The sequence below is a fragment of the Hemicordylus capensis genome, chromosome 5, assembly GCF_027244095.1.
Source record: "Hemicordylus capensis ecotype Gifberg chromosome 5, rHemCap1.1.pri, whole genome shotgun sequence".
NCBI classification, from domain to species: Eukaryota; Metazoa; Chordata; class Lepidosauria; order Squamata; family Cordylidae; genus Hemicordylus; species Hemicordylus capensis.
In genome coordinates, this window is record NC_069661.1 from 71,745,421 (window position 1) to 71,767,083 (window position 21,663).

The following is a 21,663-nucleotide window of genomic DNA, read 5'->3' on the forward strand; positions in this document are numbered from 1 at the left end:
GTGCTAATTCTGCAGCCAACCAAATCTTTGAATGCCACAAAATAGTTACAGGCAAATTCTGCTTGTATAATCCACTCACTGGGTGCTAAAATTAAGCATTGCTAAATTTTAACTCAAAGAACTGCAGAATTCAAAAGGGATCAAAAGTACCTAGCTTCTGTGTTGTACAACCTGGCATTTATTTACATAGGACAATCATCACATCGTGCAATAAAACTTGAAAGGTGAATATATTTGCATTTATTCTTGTTGGATTATCTTTTTATCCTTAAATTCCTCAAAAAGGTATACAATTATATACATATCAATTAGAATTACAATATGGAAATGCAGATTTATAAAAAATAATGTTCATTTTTTCCAATAATCTGAATTATAGAGAGGAAAAGATAGCTATGTTTAAATCAGAACTATTTCAGTTAGACTGAAGTGTGTCCTAAAAATAAGCCATTCAATATACATAACATTAAAAAACAGAAACCTTTTATTCCGAGAAGTACTCACATTAAATTTGCATTTTTGTACATAATTGAAAGCCCTTTAAGGTATGTAAGAAAATGTAGCAAACAACGCTTTTAGGAAGGACATTTTAAATTTCCCACATCACTGAAAGTCAAAGTACAGCCTAACCTAAGGTGGATTAGCATTGTTAGGTGGAGATGACGGAGGGGGTGATGGTGGCGGAGGTGGCGGTGGTAGAGCCAGCAGTGACAACAATGGGTCGTATATATTCTGAGCCAATCCTGTGCAAGGCTGGGTAAACCCACAAGGCCATCCCCAAATTGCAGATAGAGGTGGAAAGTGATTTACTTCATTATTAACAGTTCCAAAAGATGGGGGAGGAAAGGAATATTGTTGCATGCTAGGATTCTCTGGCCTCTGATGATGACAGCAAGCTGAAGGCTTCTGAAGTTCTGTACAGTCAGCGGAGTACTGCTGCGGAGGTTTTACTTCCTGACTCAAACACTGAGGAACAGATGGGTGAGCAAGTGTGCTTGTTGAAAAACTGGGGTTATGTTCTCTGCTAGGATATCCACGTGAATAATCTGCAGAATACTGCCTCCTAGGCTGGTTACCACCTCCATTCCCATCTACAGAAGAAAACAAAATTAACATTTGTAACACTTTTATAATGAAGCAAAAGCTAAGGGCAATCCCCTGTCCTTAGGTACTTTTAAAGCATGTCCATGTGCCAGTCATCACTTCAAAATCTCTAAGAAAAAGAATTTCATAATCTATTCCTGCAAGTTGTTTATATATAGTTCAACAAAATATGACTGGATATATTTCAGTCAGTCCGTACATTTACTGTAGTCCATAGATCGGGGGAGGGGGGGAGAATAGAACAATCATGGTAGAATACCAACAATACAATTCATATATTGTATTTATTATTTACTTAACATATTTGTCTACCGCCCAAAATGCAAGTCTCTGGGCGGTTTACGACAATACAATAAAAACAACAAATAAAAAGGTTAACACATTACAACAATTTAAAATGACGCAAAGTAACCCCCACCCATGGCCATGAACTGTCCTTCCACCAAGGATATAATTTTAGTATTTGCAAAGTGCTGGCAGAATACCACCTGCTACAATAAGTTAATTTTTCATCTGAATTTTAAATCGTTTCTCAGGATGTTCATAATGTAATGCACTTGGGCAAGTTCCTGAGGTTTAAAACATCAGAAATGTTGAAGCTTTGGAACAGCAGACACAAACACAAGTAAACTTTGCATACATAATCAGCAAATATGAGGATCTCTAGAGCAGGAGCATAACTATAATAGGGCAAGGGGAGACAGTTATCTGGGGGCCCACTGCCTTGGGGGGCCCCCCAGAGACAAGTCACATGACTGACTCTCCCAGCCACGCACCCGCCTGGGCTTCCTTCAACAGTATTCATCCTCCGAAACTGATGTGAGTGTTAAGACCTGGAGCTACCAGAACAGCATGTCTTTCTCTAGTACCATTAAATGACTTGCATCGTCCACAATTTACAAAACCTTTAAAAAGTAATTTAGGATGATGTTCTATTGTGGCACATAGGAGATTTATATATACATACATATATACATATACATATACATATATATATAAAAATAAATAAAACTTATGCTTTTTGTTGCCACTATTCAGCCTCATTTAAGATTTCTTTACTTCATGAGCTGAGCTTCAGGGGGGGGCGGCATTTTAAAATCTTGTCTCTGGGCCCACTACAACCTTGCTATGCCCCTACTCTAGAGAGACCTTATCAAAATTATGTTCTCAACAGCCATTCTTTGTCTATGCTTGACTTTAGAGGCACGTGTGTTTGCTTGTGTTTTTAAGTCACTTCGGATCACACTCCAGGTAGCCTTGAAATTGGTATTCATTGCCAAAGGAGGCCCAATATTAACTGCACATTTCATTTTTTAAAAACACATCAATAGTCAAGCCAACCATCAAGTATTTCAGCAAGACAAGGCTACTTGTATGTAAAAGCCAGTCTCTGTAACCGACAACATAATGCCTGACATATAAATGAACAGAGGAGACTGTTTTCTTCCACCAGCCTCAATTGTTCCATTCTGTAACTGAATTATATTGAGTTTGTAAGGCCCCCATAATGTATTATACTGATATTCAGATAACTTACATATCAAGTTGAATTTTTTGAACTCTGGGACTAGTATGGTTTGAGGGTTCAATATTAAGTTTCAATAGCAGCAACTACTTACTAGATTCATCTTGTGATCTGAACTTCTTTCTTCTTGCATTTCTATGTTTCTTCTTTTGCTTTGCTGCTCGCTCTTTCTCATCATCACTAAACTCTACAGCCTAGATCAAAGTACTTAAAGTAAAACACATGTCCAACAATTTTGGTTCCAAGTTAAATTTTTTGTTAGCCATCAGTGGGTAATAAGGACACTTTTGAAAGCTTGCTCAAGCATCTGATTCTTTGAAATACAATTACTTCACTATGGTCTGCTTTAAAAAACCATTTACTGATAAAGATAAAAGTTAAGGAATTTATTGATATTTACTTCGCATTCCAAGCACCGAATGGTTATGAAACCAGCTAGAAGTTCTCTCAAGTCACAAATGTTTCCTTCATTTCCCATTTACATTAAGGTGAAACTGATTGAAGGCCAAATTTCACATACAGGCACTGATATAAATACAAATTAAGGGACAACTTGTTCATGACATGTTATGGTTTATATAGTTTTATCATCATATATTGAAGATAACTTTAAGGCCCCACAGGGACAGAATATTACTTTGAATCTTGAGATTGAATTTTCAAAGTGGTTCTTCAGAAAACCAAGAAAAATACAGAGAAAAATTATATTTCTATATCTATAAGTGAAGAGGCTAATTGTGTATCACTTGAGAAAATACCAAAATTCTCCAAAGCAAGATTATTTTCTGAAGTTAAAAGTTTGAATTTAAAACCACCAATACTGTTTAAGTGATTTTCTCTGAATATGATAGCCAATAGAATTTAGTTAAAATTATATTAAACCAGTACTTATAGACATTAAAGTGTAGAATCAGCACACACAAAAATGTACTTGCCTCTGGTGGTGGCTCATCATCTTCCTTCCATGATGCATCAGATCCTTTCTCTCTAAGAAACACAAAAACAAAAAAAGAAAACCATTATACTGGGCACTTTCCGTGTGTGTGTGTTACCATTGTCCTCTAGAGAGTTTGGAGTCTATTTAAATACAATAACCCTCATTCTAGGTGCATCCTGAGCAGAGGGCCAAATTATCTTATTTTAGTACTTTGCTTTAAACATTTATATCCTACCTTTCAATTAAGTGCCCAAAGCAGCCTACAATAAAACATTACTGAAAGCCATCAGAATTCATGAATACCATAAAAAGCAAATACCTGAAAGTTTTCCACATCGACCTTACTTCCATGTAAGGTGTGTGAGTGCGTTTTTATTAAACCAGGGGTTCCCAACCTGTGGTACTCCAGACCATTGCTGAACTACAACTCCCATCAGCCCCAGCCACAATAAATCATAGCCAGGGATGATGGAAGTTGTAGTTCAGCAGTACCTGGATTACCAACAGTGCTCTATTTCCCCCCCCCCCGTGTGCGGAATGAGTTTTATTCTGGGTGGTAGTATCAAGTCAGTGTGCGCACAATGCATTTAGAATGGGAGCTTCCTGATTAAACCTGAGCGAGATCTAAAATTAACTGAGCGGACATCAAATAACGTGTGAGCACACGCACACGCCTAAGAGGGAACACCAGTTAGCACAGGTTGGGAACCCTTGTGTTAAACAGAAGCATCTATATAAAAAGCTGCAACTGCTACAGAAACGACACATTACAACACACAAGAAGAAATGCCTATGGGAAAGCCTTGTGTAATGTGACTCATTCATAAGCAGCTTTGCTGTCCATAAATTCATGGACAAGCCATAAAAGTGACCCCAAATTGGACACATTCATAAATGCTGTAAAAATACTGGTGGCGGGGTGTGTGTGTGTGTGCGCACGCGCGCTCAAACGTCACTCTCTCAATTCAATGGGATGCTCTTGGGTCCTGATCAGAGGACTCATCTGGGCTTCCACAGGAAGAGAGACAAGCCCTCTTCTGGAGGGGAGAGGGAGGAGTGGCTAGCATAATTATTTTTTACAAGTGCTTTGAGGAACAGGGCTGTGACTCAGTGGCAGAACATCTGCATTGTGTGCAGAAGATCCCAGGTTCAGTCCCTGACATCTCCAGGTAGGGTTGGGAAGACTCCTGTCTGAAACTTTGAGAAGCCACTAGCAGTCACTGAACTAGATGAACCAATGGTCTGAATCTTGGTGTAAGGAAGCTTCCTATGTACTCTGCTAAATATAACCACCTTAAAATTTAGGGATAGGGTATGACTGACAATATATTTTAACTGCTGCCTTTTTCTTCTGCGGTGAAATATATTCCAACTTCTAAGAGCACAAAACGTAAGCATATGTACAGAAATACTTTGACTCAACTGGTTTGTCAAAATGATGCATGGTATTCAGTGTTCCCTTTTCAGATGTTGATTACAACTCAAGAATCCCCAGCTGCAATGGCTTTTGCTCAGGGATTATGGGAGTTGTGGTCAACAACATCTGGGAATCCCTGTTAGAGGGGACACTGATGTGTTATTGCATGTTAAACTTAGGTAAACAGCTGGTGGGGAGCAGGGGGGAGATTAACAACAAAGGCAGGCCTGCGTGATCCTTTCATAATTTCTAAACGTCCTAACAATGTTTTCAAGCAACAGTTTGTAGTCTCAAATCTATACAGGTTAAAACCTGGCAAAGAGTACTAATGTTCCAATACAAGTTACTTGTCAGTTACTTTCTAGACAGAAATAAAATTTTAATTAGAGTTGGCAGGGCCTGACCCAGTCTAAGCATGGCTGCAGCACCCAAATGCAGAGGACTGCCACATGGCTCAGAGCCATGTTTCCCCTGACCTACTCTTACATATGCACAGGCATGCATGCTGGCACAAGAGGCTTCCTATATCCTTATCTAGCCCTCCTTCCACAGGCCATGAAATTACTCCTGGAAAGGAGACCAGAATGGGGACATAGGAGTTCCATATGTGTCAACTAGGGCAAGGAAGAGGAGAAGAAGTACAATGGAGAAACAGACGTGGGAATCCCCTATGCACAGATGTTTCATATGCAAACTAGACTTGATGAGGCACTCAGATTTTAGAACAAATGTCATACAAAATATGTTTTCTAGCCACCCCATCTAACATTTGAAGCCAAGAATCTCACAAGAAGAAGAAAAAACAATCTCACAGAATAAGTGCTAGTAATTAGTCCTTCAAATAGATCTATAAAAGTTTACACAAACTTTCAGACTGAAAGATAAGGAATTTGTATAAGTGACCACTAATAGCTAATTTCAATAGCAAAGCTATACCTAAGCACATCAGAATGTAACATTAAGATCATCATTTTAAGCAATGTAGCTCTAAATCTCATCAAAAAGTTGTGATTTTCAAAATAAAACATGTATACAGAGTTCAAGACTTACTGTTTTATTTTTTCTGGAAATATATATTGGGTGAAGCTTTCAACTGATGGAGCAAAATATACAGACTCATCCATTTTAAGGCCTTTTGTTTCAATATGCTCAGGACCATTAAACTGTAGCACATAAAAGGGATGTGACACAGGACCAAATACTTCAAAGATCTGTAAGAAAAAAGGCTGCAGCTTAAGCTATAACATTTCTGACCTGTTTTGAAACAAAAATTGTCCTAAAGACACAAAACAAAATTTTTAGCACATTCACTCCACATTCTGAATTACACAAATTCACTACTCGTGGAACTGAGTGATTTCTTTCTTTTTCGTTTTGTCTCAGCAGTACTATTGACCTCTCTCCAAGAAGAGTGACAACCCCAGTCAAACACAGCACTTTCTGGAAATCAGTTGAACCTACACCACAGGTGTATCTGTCTGGTTTCTAACTTTGTTTCTTTTGGATGAAATGTTAAGGCATTATTTCAAAAAAGCAGTTTGGCTGAATGTTTAAATGGTAGTTTTAATTGTAGGCTGCAAGCATCTGCTGTTTTTATGATCATACTTTCCACACATTTATGCTTATTACTCACCTACATTTGTGTTGTATGCTTTATGTGTATTCATTTTATTATGTTGCCTTGTTTATGACCTACATATTATCTTTTTATATCTTATATGTTTACAAAGGCAATCGAAGTTCATATATAAATGTACACTACTAATGAAGTCACAGAAAGGCAGGTCCTGTGAGATTAAGCACAAGCTTTTGACCACCATGGCAAGTCACTTTTACAAGTCAGGTAATCACACAAAAGATCACCCAAATAAATGCAATAAATGAGTGACTATGCTGTTGAAACTCAGGAATAATTAGATCAAGGACACATATAGAAAGCCACCATGAAGACTGCATACAAGTCCGGGAAGATGAAATCACATCAGCATTCCAGTCATTACCAAGTTGGAAAGCTACAGGAATTGATGGAATAGCTACAGAAATATGGCAGGCAACAGAAGAAGAAACAGTCAAGGTCCTAACCAAACTATGCCAGCAAATTTGGAGAAGACCACAGTGGCCAACAGATTGGAAGAGGTCAGTCTACATACCCATACCAAAGAAAGGAGACTAAACAGGTTGCCCAAACCATTGCACAATATCCTCAATTTCACATGCTAGCAAAATAATGCTCAGGATCATCCAATGCAAATTAGAGCCCTATGTGGAAAGGGAAATGCCAGGTGTTCAAGCTTGCTTCAGAAAAGGCTGAGGAACAAGAGACATCATTGCTGATGCATGCTGGATAATTGAAAAAGCCAAAGGATACCAGAAAGAAGTCAATACGTGAAGTATTGTCACTACAGAAAAGCCTTTGATTGCGTCGACTATGTCAAGTTGTGGAATATCCTTAGGAAAATGGGCATCCCAGAACATCTCATTGTTGTCATGAAAAACCTATACACATGACAGGAAGCCACAGTCCGGATGGAACATGGTGAAACAGACTGGTTCTGATTGGCAAAGGAGTAAGACAAGGCTGTATACTTTCTCCTTCTTGACTCAATTTATGTGCTGAACATATACTGAGAGAAACTGGATTGGAAGAAGATTTTATTGTTTAAAATGATGAGTGTGATTTTAAAGTTGGAGGAAGAAATATCAATAACCTGCGCTATGCTGATGACACCATTCTGATAGCTGAGAATGCGGATGATGTGCAAGTTCTAGTAATGAAAATCAAGGAGCACAGTGAAAAAACGGGACTACAATTAAATTTAAAGACAACTAATGACAACGGTTACAGCAACCAGCCTCAGAATTGACAAATGAAGACATTGAAGTGGTGGATAGCTTCTGCCTTTTAGGATCTATCGTCAACAGTAAAGGATCCAGCAGTGAAGAAATACACCACAGACTAGCACTTGGTAGGGTTGCCATGAAGGCCTTGGAAAGGATATTTAGATGCCATGATGCATCTACACATACAAAGATTAGAATCATTCGGACAATGGTTTTCCCCATGACACTCTATGGATGCAAAGTTGGACTTTGAAGAAACAAGATAGGAAAAGCATTGACACTTTTGAACTTTGGTGCTAGAGAAGACTTTTGAGGATACCATGGGCAGCCAGGAAAACAAACAAATGGATCATAGAACAAATCAATCCAGAACTTTCACTCGAGGCACAAACGACCAGGCTCAAACTATCATACTTCCAACACATTATGTGAAGACCAAGCTCCCTTGAGAGGTCTCTAATGCTGGGGAAAGTTGAAGGAAAGAAAGAGAGGACGACCAGCAGCAAGATGGATGGAATTGATTACGACAGCAATGAATGCACCACTGAGACCCCTTAAAGGCCAAACTGAAGACAGATCATCCTGGAGAGAATCTATCTATGTGATCGCTAAGAGTCAACACCAACTTGACAGCATTTAATCACAATATATGCAAATAATCTGAAATTTATTTACCTTTCCTATTGAATGATGATCTTCTTTGAAAAGAACAGTATCTTCATTCACTGGAGGCAACCCTTTAAGTGACTCAATGATTACTAAAAAGAAAATATAAAATTAAAAGTGTTTGGAAATAGAGCACTAATTTAAAATCATGGTTTTACCACATTGGAATATTTAACAAAGCTGCTTTAAACCACATTAATGGATAAAGCATACAACAGATTGTTAAAACTAGTTTTCAAGCAAAGTAGCAATACAGCGAACATTTTAATATTCTATTAAATATTAAATATTTTTATTGAAATAATAAAAATGTTCCATTTCATAAAAATGGTACTGCTGTAAGATATACTAACATCTGACAAAGTGCTTGCATAACAAAGTTGAACTAGTGCTAAAAGACTGCATAGCTGGACTAAAAATGGGATTTGTGGAACTGCACTGTTGTGTAAATGTTCTCATTGAAACCAGAAGGGCATGACAGGTGTGGCACGGTTGCACAAGCTCAAGAATTAGCACAAGTAGCTAGGGCAAGAGCTTTGCAATAGTACAACAGGCTTCCATAGGCTCTTCATTAGCAAAGATGTCAGCCACTTATTCTCCATAGTTTATTAAAGTGTCTTCTAAACACAAACACTACATAGTACACAATTTACAGATTATAGCTGCCCAAGGGGAAAGTTTCAATGGTGCCCAAGGGGAAAGTTTCAATCATGAAGATGAGAATGCTCAATATTAATATATTGTTGGGCTTATGCCATTTGGCATCTTCTTTTATCTGTGTGCTGACACTGCTGCAACAACCAGCACAGTACAGCTGGCATTGCATAGGCCTTGCATGAATCATACAGCAAGCGGAGAAAAAGGCCTAGAGTTCACATGTAATGCCACACCATGGTTTGCCTGAGTTCCATGATCCCCCTATCTCCTCCATGCGCCTATTTCCCTCCCTCATTCCTTTCCTGGCTTGACATACTGGGAAACTATACGGGATGTAAGGGAAATTTATACCAGTTAACAAAAATGAGAATTCTAAAGTAAGGTGAATAAAGTACTTGGACCCCACACCCACAAGAGTTATGGATCAAGATGTCAGATATTCCTTCAACCATTCACAGTTTACTCACACTCATTAACATCACTTATCCAAAAGGATGAATGGGGAAAGGGTTCGAGAGGTACATACTGTTGGTAACAGAACAAAAACTAAGAAGGTAAAAAACAATAACTCCCAAACTGTTCCAATGTGTGTATGCACACACCACAACAAAATTCACTATTAGATAACCTATTCCATAACCCTTTTTCCTCCATACAACATTAAACTAAACCCTCTCCAGTCATTAACTTTTAAACTTTAGAGCTAGATGAAAAGGAGGCACCCACACGCCCAAATCAAGAAAATGGGGGGGGGGAATTTGCATATGAAGTAAAACCCCAAATTAGGATAGACACTCCTGTCTATTTTGATAACTTTTTACCATGCTCAGTAACAGGCTCCAGTAACACATGCATCATCAGGGATATACTACAATATTTTGCTGCAGGTCCATAATTGTAGAATAAGGTAGCAATGCAATAAACGGTGCATATCAAGCTACCGGTCTTGCTTATCATGAATTATTCTGACAAGACTTCAGCACAGCATCTGAAGTGCATGGAACACTATGCAGTTTCTAGTCAATTTCTAGAGAGGAAAGTTACACAAAAGCCGAATGATTTAAGTATTATTTATTATAAGTTTTAATATACCACCCAATCCAGACCCTCAAGATGGTATACAAACAAGAACAGCATCCGAGATTTTTAAAAAATAAAATAAAATAAAGGGCAAATGCCTGACGGCATTTAAAATAATAAAAATGTAAATTACTCCCAAATTATCGAACAAAAATCTAATTTTCTATCTGGGGACGCAAGTGTGTTTACAACATTTATTAACAGAAATCCACTTCCTGCAAGCTAACCATCCTGAGGCAGTATAATATCTAATTAAATTTTCATTTTCATGCACCCCTCCACAACAAGATTGTGGAATGCGCTCCCTAATAAGATATGAGCCTCCCCATCTCTGGCAATTTTTAAGAAATTACTGAAAACGCATCTCTTTAACCAAGCGTTCTCAGCTTTTTAAAACTTGTTTTTAAATTGTTTTGGGTATTTAATTGGTGTTTTATGATGTTTTAATTGTTAATTTTTATTTTATGTAGTTTATAATTTTTGTTCTGTTAATTGATTTTAATGGTATTTTAATGTAAACCGCCCTGAGCCTTTGGAAGGGTGGTATAAAAATTTAAATAATAAATAATAATAAACTGGAGTACAATACATACAGGTGGACACCATTTAATCACAGTGCCACTATTCACGGTTCTGCGTATCTGCAGTAGGAACATAGGCACCTGACTCAATATCTGCAGATACAAAAGGGTTAAAACCTGCATCTCCATAGTTCCTAGGTGGCCAAAAATGACCTCCAAAGTCATTTCCAGCCACCATTTAGATGAAAGGAGCCATTTTGACAAGCCATGACAAGACTTCACTGTCATTGAAGGGCACTTAATTTTAATTATTTCTGCCATCTTAATCAATTTTTACAGCCTCCAAGAACATACTCTCCCGCCCCGCCACCAATTCCCATTGCCTCAATGCCTTATTATCCACAGTATAAATTCTAAGGTATGTCACAGTTTTTCCAAGCAGGTATGCATTTGATCCATGCTCAGATGATCAAATATTTCCTTCACATATATTAAATCTTCCAATTTTAAAAACACTGTAGGGTTTCCTTTATAGAAGAAACTGTAATAATAACAGTAGATAAAACATATACGAACAGTACTGAACAGGGCTAATATGAGTGGGCAGCATTCCAAGTAATAGTTCAGACACAAGAACTGGGATTTAGGTTGCAAAAAAGAAGATGTACTAGCCACAGCAAGAACAATTCAAAGGCCAAGAAGCCAAAAGTTTTAACTTGGTGGGATACAGACACTGATCTGAACAACTTTCTTACCTGTTCATCTTCGGCACAAAGAGTCTCATCTCTAACTAGGATAAGATACTTTAATTTGTAGGGTATGATTTCATGCTAAGAGATCCAACTTTAGGGCAGGGGTCTTTGAGACAGGCTTGCAATCCTATGTTATATTAAACTATACCAGGCCTTGACAACTTTTCTTTAGAACGAGGAGTCAGCCCAAATCTAGGAGCCAGACAGTGAATACCTGACAAAATTACCAGACTGAGTGACATACACTGTGCAGGAGGCAGGTGAATGGGCTTCTCTTTATCCCCTTTACAAGTAACATATTTAGAACAGAAACAGGATGCCTGGGAAAAAGAAATATTTTCTTCTATAACTTTGTCTCTGGATATCCTAGTCTAGGAGCTACAGCTCCCTGGTGCCTGGGATTTGTTAAGCCTTGATCTATTCCTGTTCATCTCCACCAACTATTTAGAGATCACCACCTTCAACTGAAGACAGACAAGAATTTTACAAACCAGTGTTCACAGTTAATTAAATTACCAGTGTGGAACCAACTATTGAAAATCACGACCTGGTGATTATTCACTACCTGGTGATTGTTCTCTACCAGTGAAAGCCTCCATATTCCAGTGTTGTTAATTGGCTCCAGATTATGTAGCCCAAACTTTAAAGACTAAGTACAGTCTATAGAAAACTAAAAGTTACTAAAACTTGTATTTGAAGTACCCTCATCCTTCGCCATTCCCTTCTTTGGCATACCTCCCACAAAGTTCCATCTATTAAAATACATCTCTTTTGGTCTCCCCAAACTGGAAACAAAGTATTTTTTATCCAAGATATTAAAAAGGTAATAGACAGGAGCCTTCTAATTACCATCCAATCAGTCTCCTGGATTATCCTCCAATTAATACACTCGACAGCTTTTAAACAAATGGAATATTGGGCAGATATGACAAAGTTGTTTCACCCAGAGCAGACAGGCTTCTGTGGGGGTCACAGGACAATAGATCACTGTAAGATTGTAGTAAAAGCTTAAGAGGACTGACACTGACAGTCAGCTTCTTATCTCTCTGCCAGGGTGAGAGTAGGCCGACAAAGCACTATCCGGCCCCATTTTATTAAAACAGAAGAGTCAAACAAGGTTGTCTATTGTCTATTTAATTTTATATCAACGATATACGAGTACAGGCCATGGAGTCTCAGAAATTCTTTCCCCCCTCAGTGGGTGCAAAGTCCCAATCATGATGTATGCTGATGATATAGCACCTATATCTTGTGTCAAGATTGGGCCTAGAAGCAAGCTGGTCAGACTGGCTGATTACTGCAAAGAGGAGACGTTGAGGATCAACTACGATAAAACAATAGTGGTAATTTTGGGTACCAGTAGAATCAAACACAGATGGACAATTAACACTCAGCAAATAGAGCAATACCCCTCTTTTAAGTATTTGGGTGTCGCATTTCAGAAATCTTTATCTTCATCAGTCTATCTTAATGCAGCCCTATTAACTACACTATGTACAGTGGGGATCATTTTAAAGTTCTTTTTTGGGGGAGGAGTCAATTAATAGCTCCTGCACTCAAAATATTTCAGGGCAAAGTAATTCTGCAGCTTTTGCCAGAGATTTGGGAGTGGAATGTGAAACTGAGTGAGAAATTAGAAACTGTCCTAATTAATTTCCTGAGGAAATTCTTGTGGCATTCTCTGCCACAAAATGTGGTGACAGCCAACAACCTGGATGACTTTAAGAGGAGTTTGGATAACTTCATGGAGGAGAGGTCCATCAACGGGTACTAGTCGGAGGGCTAGAAGCCACCTCCAGCCTCAAAGGCAGAATGCCTCTGTGTACCAGCTGCAGGGGAGTAACAGCAGGAGAGAGGGCATGCCCTCAACTCCTGCTGTAGGCTTCCCGTGGCATCTGCTGGGCCATTGTGTGAAACAGGTTGCTGGATTGGATGGGCCTTGGGCCTGATCCAGCAGGGCTGTTATGTTCAAAATTCTAGCCTTTCCCCAAACAACTCTTGCTGCACATCTACAAATGGAGGCAGGGCTGCCCTCAATCTCTGTTAAGAGTCCACCTGATACTTCTAAAATATTTTAAGAAACTTGGAAGCCTTCCAGAAGACCATCTAGTTAAATCTTATTCGCCCTACCAAGAGGAAAATTGGTGCACAGATATGCTATCCCATATTCTACAAATGTATTCTCTGCCTTCACTAGAGGAGGAACTTAAGTCCTGGAGTAGGGAAAAAATCCTTGACTGGCTCTTTGAACCTGCAACGCTTCTTTGGTCCAACACTCAAAATTCTTTGTATGGTTTCCTCGCTTCAAGAGAAACAGATCCACTTCGCTGTACCTACTCAGCCTCACCAGAGCACCAATAAGGAAGGCATTTAGCAGATTACATGTTCAAACTATGCCTTCAGCACATCTTGAGGGTAGAGTTCCCAAAGTTCCCATGGATTCATGTCTCTGCCCCTGTGATTAGGGGCAAGTGGAGGACATTAAACATTACATTCTACACTGCTCCTTTTATGCAAAGCCAGAAAAATAATTGGGTCAGATTAATGATAAATTCAGAGTTTCTGAAACAGTGTGTGTTAATTACTTGCTGGTGGATAAGTTTCCTTATGTTAGTTATCAAGCAGCCATCTTTGCTTTATGGTCTTTTAAAATTAGGAAGAACAGTATCTGCTAGCCCTGCTACAGATCTACCTAAGTTCTCATTCTAGGACTAGTTCTCTGATTCGAGTTGTACCCATCAGAGTTGTAACAAAGAGTTAGGTATTCAGGATTATCTCTCTTTATTTGCATGCATGCTGTTTAGCTAGTTATGTTTTTACTTTAATATGTGTGTTATGACCTGCAGTTACAACAATAAACTTACAGTACTTACATCTTGCACTGCACTTTGGTTTATCTCCACAGGAGTGGTCCAACTGGTGGTCCCTGGACAACCTTTCAACCCAGCATTTGTATTTTTAGCATTCTTATTGGGAACAAAAACTAGGAATTCTCAAAAGGAAAAGCATATTATAGGTAATGAAGTGTCAAGGCTTTGCTGGAGTACAGGGGAAAAAACTAACTAGTGAAAAGGGCTAAACAGCACCCATGAGAGAGTTTGATCAGGAGTTAGACCTAGATATGATGAAAGAATGTTCATCGAAGTGAGAGATGTATGGCAGAAGAGAGACTTGGTATTTTTTTGCACAGCAAGACTATAATCAGAAGGGACACTGGAAAATAATGCAGTGTGTTTTGGGATGGTGCGAGAGGAACAAGGACTATAGAGATGGTGGGGCAGTGGGGCTCATAGCCCAGGGCTAGATAAACATCTAGGCTCCCTTGCATCTGGGATTTAATTGCAGAGTCTAGATAGAGATAGAATTATTCAATAAAAAAAGCATTTTTCTCAAGACAGCTCTGTTTCTGTTCTAAATATGTTGTTACTTGTAAAAAGAAGAGTCAAATTACTCTCCCCTTACACAACTTCTGTAACTCAGTTTGGTAATTTTGTCAAGTGTCTACTGCCAGCGGCCTCCTACATTTTTGGGCTGGCTCTTAGATTCAAAGAACATTTGTAAAAGCCTGTAAAAGCCTGTCACAGCACAGTGGTAAAACATATACTTTGCATGTAAAAGATCACAGATTCAGTTTCTAGCACATCCAGCAAGAGCTGGTAAAGACCCATCTCAAACATTTAGCAACCTACTTACAAATGTAATCAATAAAATGTTGTGGGGAGGGGCAGGGGCAGGGGCACAACATATACACCACTTACTTACCTAGGTGTTCAATGATGCTGGAAACTTTCCCAAAATACATCAGTTCAACAGATTCTGGTAGAATTATATTAACGTCTTCAACTGGTTCCTATACAAGAGTATTCAAATGTTATTTTATTGCTAAAGGAGAGATTCTATGGCTGCTGATCCCAAACACTTATTTTTGCAGCATACGTGCAATCTCAGAATTAAATCCACAAGGTTGCCCATTGCTCAAATAATTCCGGATACTGGCAAAGTAGTGTGTCCACATGCAGCTTAAACTTGGAACAGAGTTGACAAGGGACAATTCCAATGCCAACAACCCCCTATTTCCCAAAGTTAGCTTAAAAGATCTAAGGGGAGGTTGTCATAGCAAGTGTTTCATGAACCATGTAGGCTGGCACCTACTAACATTAAATTGGGTGAGAGTGGGGAAAATTAGATTCAAAGGAAATGTATTATCTAAGCCTAATTTTCCCACAGTCCTTGCAATCTTACACACAAAGAAGCAATTCCTCTTGTGCAACAATAGCTTACACATCCCTTGGGCAAGAAGAGCAGCTCCAGATGCTTTTGTAGGTTGAGGAAGAGCATAACTCCAGAAGTCAGTCATAACTCCAGAAACAAATGAAAGTTACAAAGTCATGTGTCGCTCCACTTTATGAACACAGTAATGTAGCTTAAATAATGGAACTAGACATTGGATTAGAGAGCCCAATGTTTCCCCTGTAATGCTAGTGGTAAAGTAACTAGCTAGGGGGCAAGTGGCAGAGCACTTGAGCTTTCCCATGCCCACTAAATCTCCTAGGATCGTTTCCAAGTCTGGTTTTAACTACCATTTCCCAGTCAGGCAGTTTCTCCCCAAAATATAAATAAAAGCAACAATTACTATTTTTTAATTCTTCCCCCCCACCCTGGCAATCTAAATAAGAACAAGAGAAAAATGGCCCGGGGGAGAGGAATTTACAGAAAATAAAAAGTTTAACCTCTTCATGCCCATTATCACTTCCATCCATACATTCCTGTTATTTTAGGCCCCCACAAAAGAGGGGGGGTTTGAAACATCCATTTACCAAGATGACATCTAACTCTACATTAAAGCTGCAGCTCTCAGGCATACTTACTTTAGGCAGTGGAACCTTTTCTGTAGTTTGCTGATCAACATCTTCATCTGAGAGCATTGGAAGACAGGAAGAGGATGAGGTAGAAGATGAACTGTCCGTATCACTATCACTATATAAGAGGAAAAACAATTTTTTTATTTTTATTTTTTTGCATTCTAAAAAAATATTAAAGACTCAGAAATATTTAAGGGCACTTGTTAGCACAGAAAATCTGGCTGTGATAGCCAGCCAAGATTTCTGATTTTCACAGGAGAAGGGGGGATATACTTGAATGTCACATGACTGAACTTACTGTATAATAAATATTCGATATAAGTAATCAGCAGCATTTTTCTTTCCTTTATCCTGGTTGCTTAGAAAATAGGAACATGCCAATATAAATCTTACTAAGCGCTTGAATTCCCATTATAAACACAACTACAGTAGCAGCATCCTGATTAGTCAGTCATTACTTGCATCACTGAAATGAGACAGGCTAGTTACGACTAACTTAAAACTTATCAATGTCAATGGGACTTAGTCTGGATTTTGCCCAGTGCTAACTATGCAGGCACAACTAGATCCAAACAATATGGTTTATGGCAATGACATCTGACCAGATACAGAACATCAGCCCTAAAATATTTACACATAAGTAGAACAAAACATTAAAATCTACTCTGATGATAGCCAGACTATTCATAATCCTTGAATTCAGGCAAATTCAAAAAGTGCAGAATGTCATTTACAGCAGCTTCCTGAAAATGTTCCCTTTTTTAAAAAAAAGCAGCAAGATTCTAATTATTATGGTTCTAAAACTATACTTCAGAGTATGTTTGCAAAGCCTGCTGAGATCCTAAGAGCAACTAAATAAGATTCCCAGTGCCTAGATGGAAAGATTTCCTTACTCTAAACTGCTTGCTGCTTCTCTCAATTACATGCAGTATTGTTAGATAGAAATGTACAGATTTGGTTATTTTTCAGAACTTTGCTTTGGGTTTACTTTAGCATGCCACTCTCTCTTTTTAAGCACAGAACACACATAGCATATCACAATGAAGGCTAAGTTCACTACAAAACAAAACATGGCCTTTATACTCTCAGGAAGCACAAAAAAGCCAGGAAGCATCCACAAAGCACAATGAAAAGAGAGAACAAGTCTCAAGATGCTTATAGATGTACAGGACGCCCTCCAATATCATGGGGGTAACGTTCATGGAACGTTCTGTGAATGCTGGAACTGTGACACTGGAATATTATATTTACCGCACAAAATGGGGTTAGGTTCTTTAGCTGACACGGAGTTGGGTTTTCAAACCAAAAGGGCAGGGAGATAAAGTTTAAATATCCACTCGCACAATAGCCGAGAAGTGTGTGAGTGTAGATACTGGAACTTTAAACCTCCCTGAACAGGCCATGTGTCAACTGAGAAGCGCACCAACTGATCCAGGTGTGTGTGTGAGAGTTAAGGTTTAAATATCCAGTTTAAGTATCCATTCTTGCATTTTAAACACCACAGAACAGCCTGCACACTTCTCAGCTTATGTGTGGAGAAGTTTAAAGTTTAAATATCCACTCTGTGCCAGCTGAGAAGTGGTGCTGGAGGAGATTTTTGCATTGTGAACCTCCTGGTGCAGTCCCTGCAAGAACAAAATCGGCATGCAAGGAAGTTGCCCACAAGTGGGCAAAACCACAAGTGGGCAAAACCTGCGATACTAGAGGGCCTTCTGTATAACACTGTGTATTTTAATGAATACTTAAAGTGTTTTGTCCAGGCGGCCCTCTTCTGGGGCAAATACAGAGTTTGAAAATCTTGCAAGAGATCTCTGTGAACAGTACTTCCTTCTTACTTGAAGCAATACTATCAGAGTAAGTACTCCTAGGTGGCATCACTGCTATGCACAGCACTGCCATAACCAATAGTGCTGCTGATAGAGGCATGAAGAAGCCCTATGAGACAAGATTAGTAAGAAATAGCGCAAAATTGAGACAAAGGCAAACGAGTTCCAAATCGTTTGCTAGGCTTTCTCTCTACACGTTCCCTATATTAGGTTTAGGAGAACTAGAAAGAACATTCAAACAGCTGCATTACACAGAAACAAAAGTCTAATTTAAATAAAGAGAGCTTGTTTCCAATCTATGGTTTCCAAACGTTATGTAGATCTGGATGACAAGATATGAAATTTTACCCCGTTTTTCTTGTTACTACTTTATGCTGCTGCTTTATTACTTCTTCATGTGTTTATGCTATTTTTGTTGTTTGTCTGTTTGAATACTTGTTATATTTTTGTTTTTCTGTTTGAATACTTGCTATATTTAATACTTATTAAGTTACACTGATATGAAAAACTATTTAAAGACAAGGTATAACCAAATAAAAACACTGCCTGGGAAATCTGAGTGACGCTGGCCAGAACTAGTTTGTTCAAATTTGAGAGCCCTGTACTGCACTCAAGTAGTTCCATCCTAGTTCTGGGCTCAGTGTACTACCAGGACCTCTTGCAATTATTTGGCGGGAAGATTTATTTTTCAGCGGAACGATTGGGCCTTCTGTATGTTAAGAAATATAGCACCATCAACGTGCATGACTTTACAACGCGGGAGAAGATGCTTGCCCCGATAAGCTTACACAAGGTACTACGAAGAAGAAAAGGAACTACTTACCTCGTTTCCGAGGAAGAGCCGCTACCTTCCATAGTGGCATCCTCCATAGCCAGGCCTATGGCTATTCTCAGCGCCCTCGGAGAATCTCGAATCTGTAATTCAACGTCCCATTTTGCCGATCCCCGCCGCCGCGCCAGCGCAATAAGGCGGTGAGAGAGACTGTGCCTCCAGCACGTGAGGCAAACACGGGGCCGCCATCTTTCTCCCCCCACACGTGGCCAGCATAGGCCAATCAGAGAAGGGGGCGGGCCGGTCTATCTGCTTACACTTAGTCGCTCTGCAGCGTGCGTGATACGGGGAGAAGTGCTGCCGGCCGGCTGGCGGGCGATCGCCGTAGAGCGCCCACGTGTCGTCGAATGGGACCTGGCGGAAATCCGACAGCCAAGACGCTGCGGAGGTGGAGGGGGACGAGTGGCGGCGACAGGAGGAGGAAACCCCACGATTGCGTGCGGCGAAGCAGCAGTAGCAGCAGCAGCTACAATTGCCTGCCACGTACCCCTTCAACTCCCCGCCGCAGAGTCGGTGATTTTATTTAGGGCTGAGGTGGCCTTTTTCGGCTTCTCCCTTCAGGCGAGGCACCAGACCCGCCTCCACCCCCCATACCGGCAACCGGGCGGTGTTCTGTCCCTGCAGGGCGGCTGCTGGCCCACCGGGCTTTGGTTCTTTCCACCACCACCGATTTCAGACCAGCAGAGGCATTCCCAGCGGAGGAGTCCATAACTTCGGCGGGAGGGGGGACTTTTTTCAGTAGTCCGGGAGGCAACATTCATTACTTCGTTTGGAAGCATTTTTAACTCATTGATTGGGGGGCAATCTTACTTCAAGTAATTGGAGGTCGTCGTTAGTCATTAACTGGTGGGTTTTGATTGGGGGGGGCAGTCTTAATCCACTGGTTGCTTTGTTGGGCATTCACCTGCTCATTGTCAGTGGGGGCATTAGATTGATTTCATCGATTGGGGGCATTTGCAAGGGTGGACTGGAATTTATTTATTTTCTTATCATGTTTTATATCACCTGATATGTACATAGGAAACTGCCATATACTGAGTCAGATCATTGGTCTATCTTGCTCAGTATTGTCTTCACAGACTGGCAGAGGCTTCTCCAAGGTTGCAGGCCAGAATCTTTCTCAGCAGAACCGCATTCTGAGTTTAGGGTAAAATTTGTAGCTCATGCCAATGATGTTACCTTACTGTTATCGGATGAAAATGAAATCTCTGTAATACTAGACCTCTTCTGGGAATATGGCAAGATCTCGGGCTCAGAAGTAAATGCTGACAAAAGTGTATTTGTTAAAATGGACCCCGGACGCCAGCAACTCTCGTGCCTACCCATCTCTGAATCTAAAAGCGAAGGGGCCCCAGAGTCCAAACTGAAGTGGGTAGATACAGTAAACATTTTGGGGATTGAATATGGGATTAAGGAAAAAGTCTGGGGAAAAATTGGACAGATTGGGAAGAAAAAGTAATGCTTAAAATCACCATGTGGAAAAAATGGAGCCTTGCCATGTACCAGAAAGCAGTTTACACCCGGACTTACCTGATCCCCCCCCCCCCCCCGTGCATAACCTGGCGGTAGTCTATCCTCCCCTGCTCGATCTCCTTCGGAGAGTTGAAAGCCAGATCTTCCATCTAGTATGGCACACAGCGTCCTTCCCTTTGGCCCGTGCGGTAGCATTTAAGGAGGTTGAGTAGGTAGTGTGATACGGGGAGAAAGACCCTACCTGCCCTGCAAAACTATTTTGTAACTGAATTCATATCCTACAATTTTGGAAACTGGATTTTCGTGAATGTCCATAATATGTCCACCCTCCTGCAAAAAACCTGGGTCTCGCTTTTCACTCTGCGTTGCTGCAAGTCAGCATGGGGCATAGCATGGTGGGGGAAAGGATCTTTCAATGGTAATATCACACAAGTATTAAAAAGAGAACACCTGGACTATTTAAGAGATTTGTTATTCACACTTAAAAAATGGAAGGTTGAACCGGATCTATTTAAAGGATCCTCCTCAGTTAAGCAGCTAAGGAAAACAATTTATGGAGAGATTCTAGAAGTGGGTTTCTTAAAACCTGATTTAGAACATAAATGCTACAAACACTGCACTTCACAGTACTTGTTGCAACCCGATCACCCTATCGCTCTCTTTAAGGAGAAAAAAGTCCCTTTCCATTTATGGGAAACAAGGTGGCGCTTATACTATCAAGTACTACCACTTAATGCAGTTAAGCCATGGCTCCCAGAGGACCAGCAAGAGTGCCCTAAAATCACCTGCAAACAGAAAGCTAGTGAGCTAGGTAAAACATTCAGGGAAACCCACTCACATTTCTTAAAAGAGTGTGTGGTAGCCAGAAGAGTGTGGCAGAGAGTAAGCAAGCTGTTAGAGTGGCCTGATTTGGAAAAACAGACTTGGGAAGAACTAACCTCGGGTTTGAGCGATAGAACCTCTTTTCGAGGTCCCAGAAAGAAACCTTCAAGGAAACGGGACGGAACGGGTGCCCTCATACTAGTGAATTGGAAGGTTCCCCTTCTCGTAATCAGGTTAGTAAACCTGTATGTCATTTATGCAATGCTTGTGCATAGGAATAGGGAGGGAAAACGCGACCAAGAGGTTCACGCAGATGAGACAGTAAATCTCTTCTGGAAAAGTTTGTAT

General features: G+C 39.9%; 1 protein-coding gene across 1 annotated transcript; it reads right to left on the minus strand.

The window, feature by feature from the left end:
- Positions 1-217: 217 nt before the first annotated feature.
- NAF1 (nuclear assembly factor 1 ribonucleoprotein) lies at positions 218-19,228 on the minus strand. Its single transcript, XM_053257623.1, has 8 exons — positions 19,012-19,228; positions 16,369-16,477; positions 15,263-15,350; positions 8,500-8,582; positions 6,034-6,194; positions 3,565-3,616; positions 2,724-2,823; positions 218-1,091 (listed from the first exon to the last, which is right to left on the minus strand). Exons 1-8 carry the CDS (start codon positions 19,056-19,058, stop codon positions 631-633), a joined length of 1,101 nt encoding a protein of 366 aa, XP_053113598.1. The 5' UTR covers positions 19,059-19,228; the 3' UTR covers positions 218-630.
- Between the last annotated feature and the right edge of the window lie 2,435 nt (positions 19,229-21,663).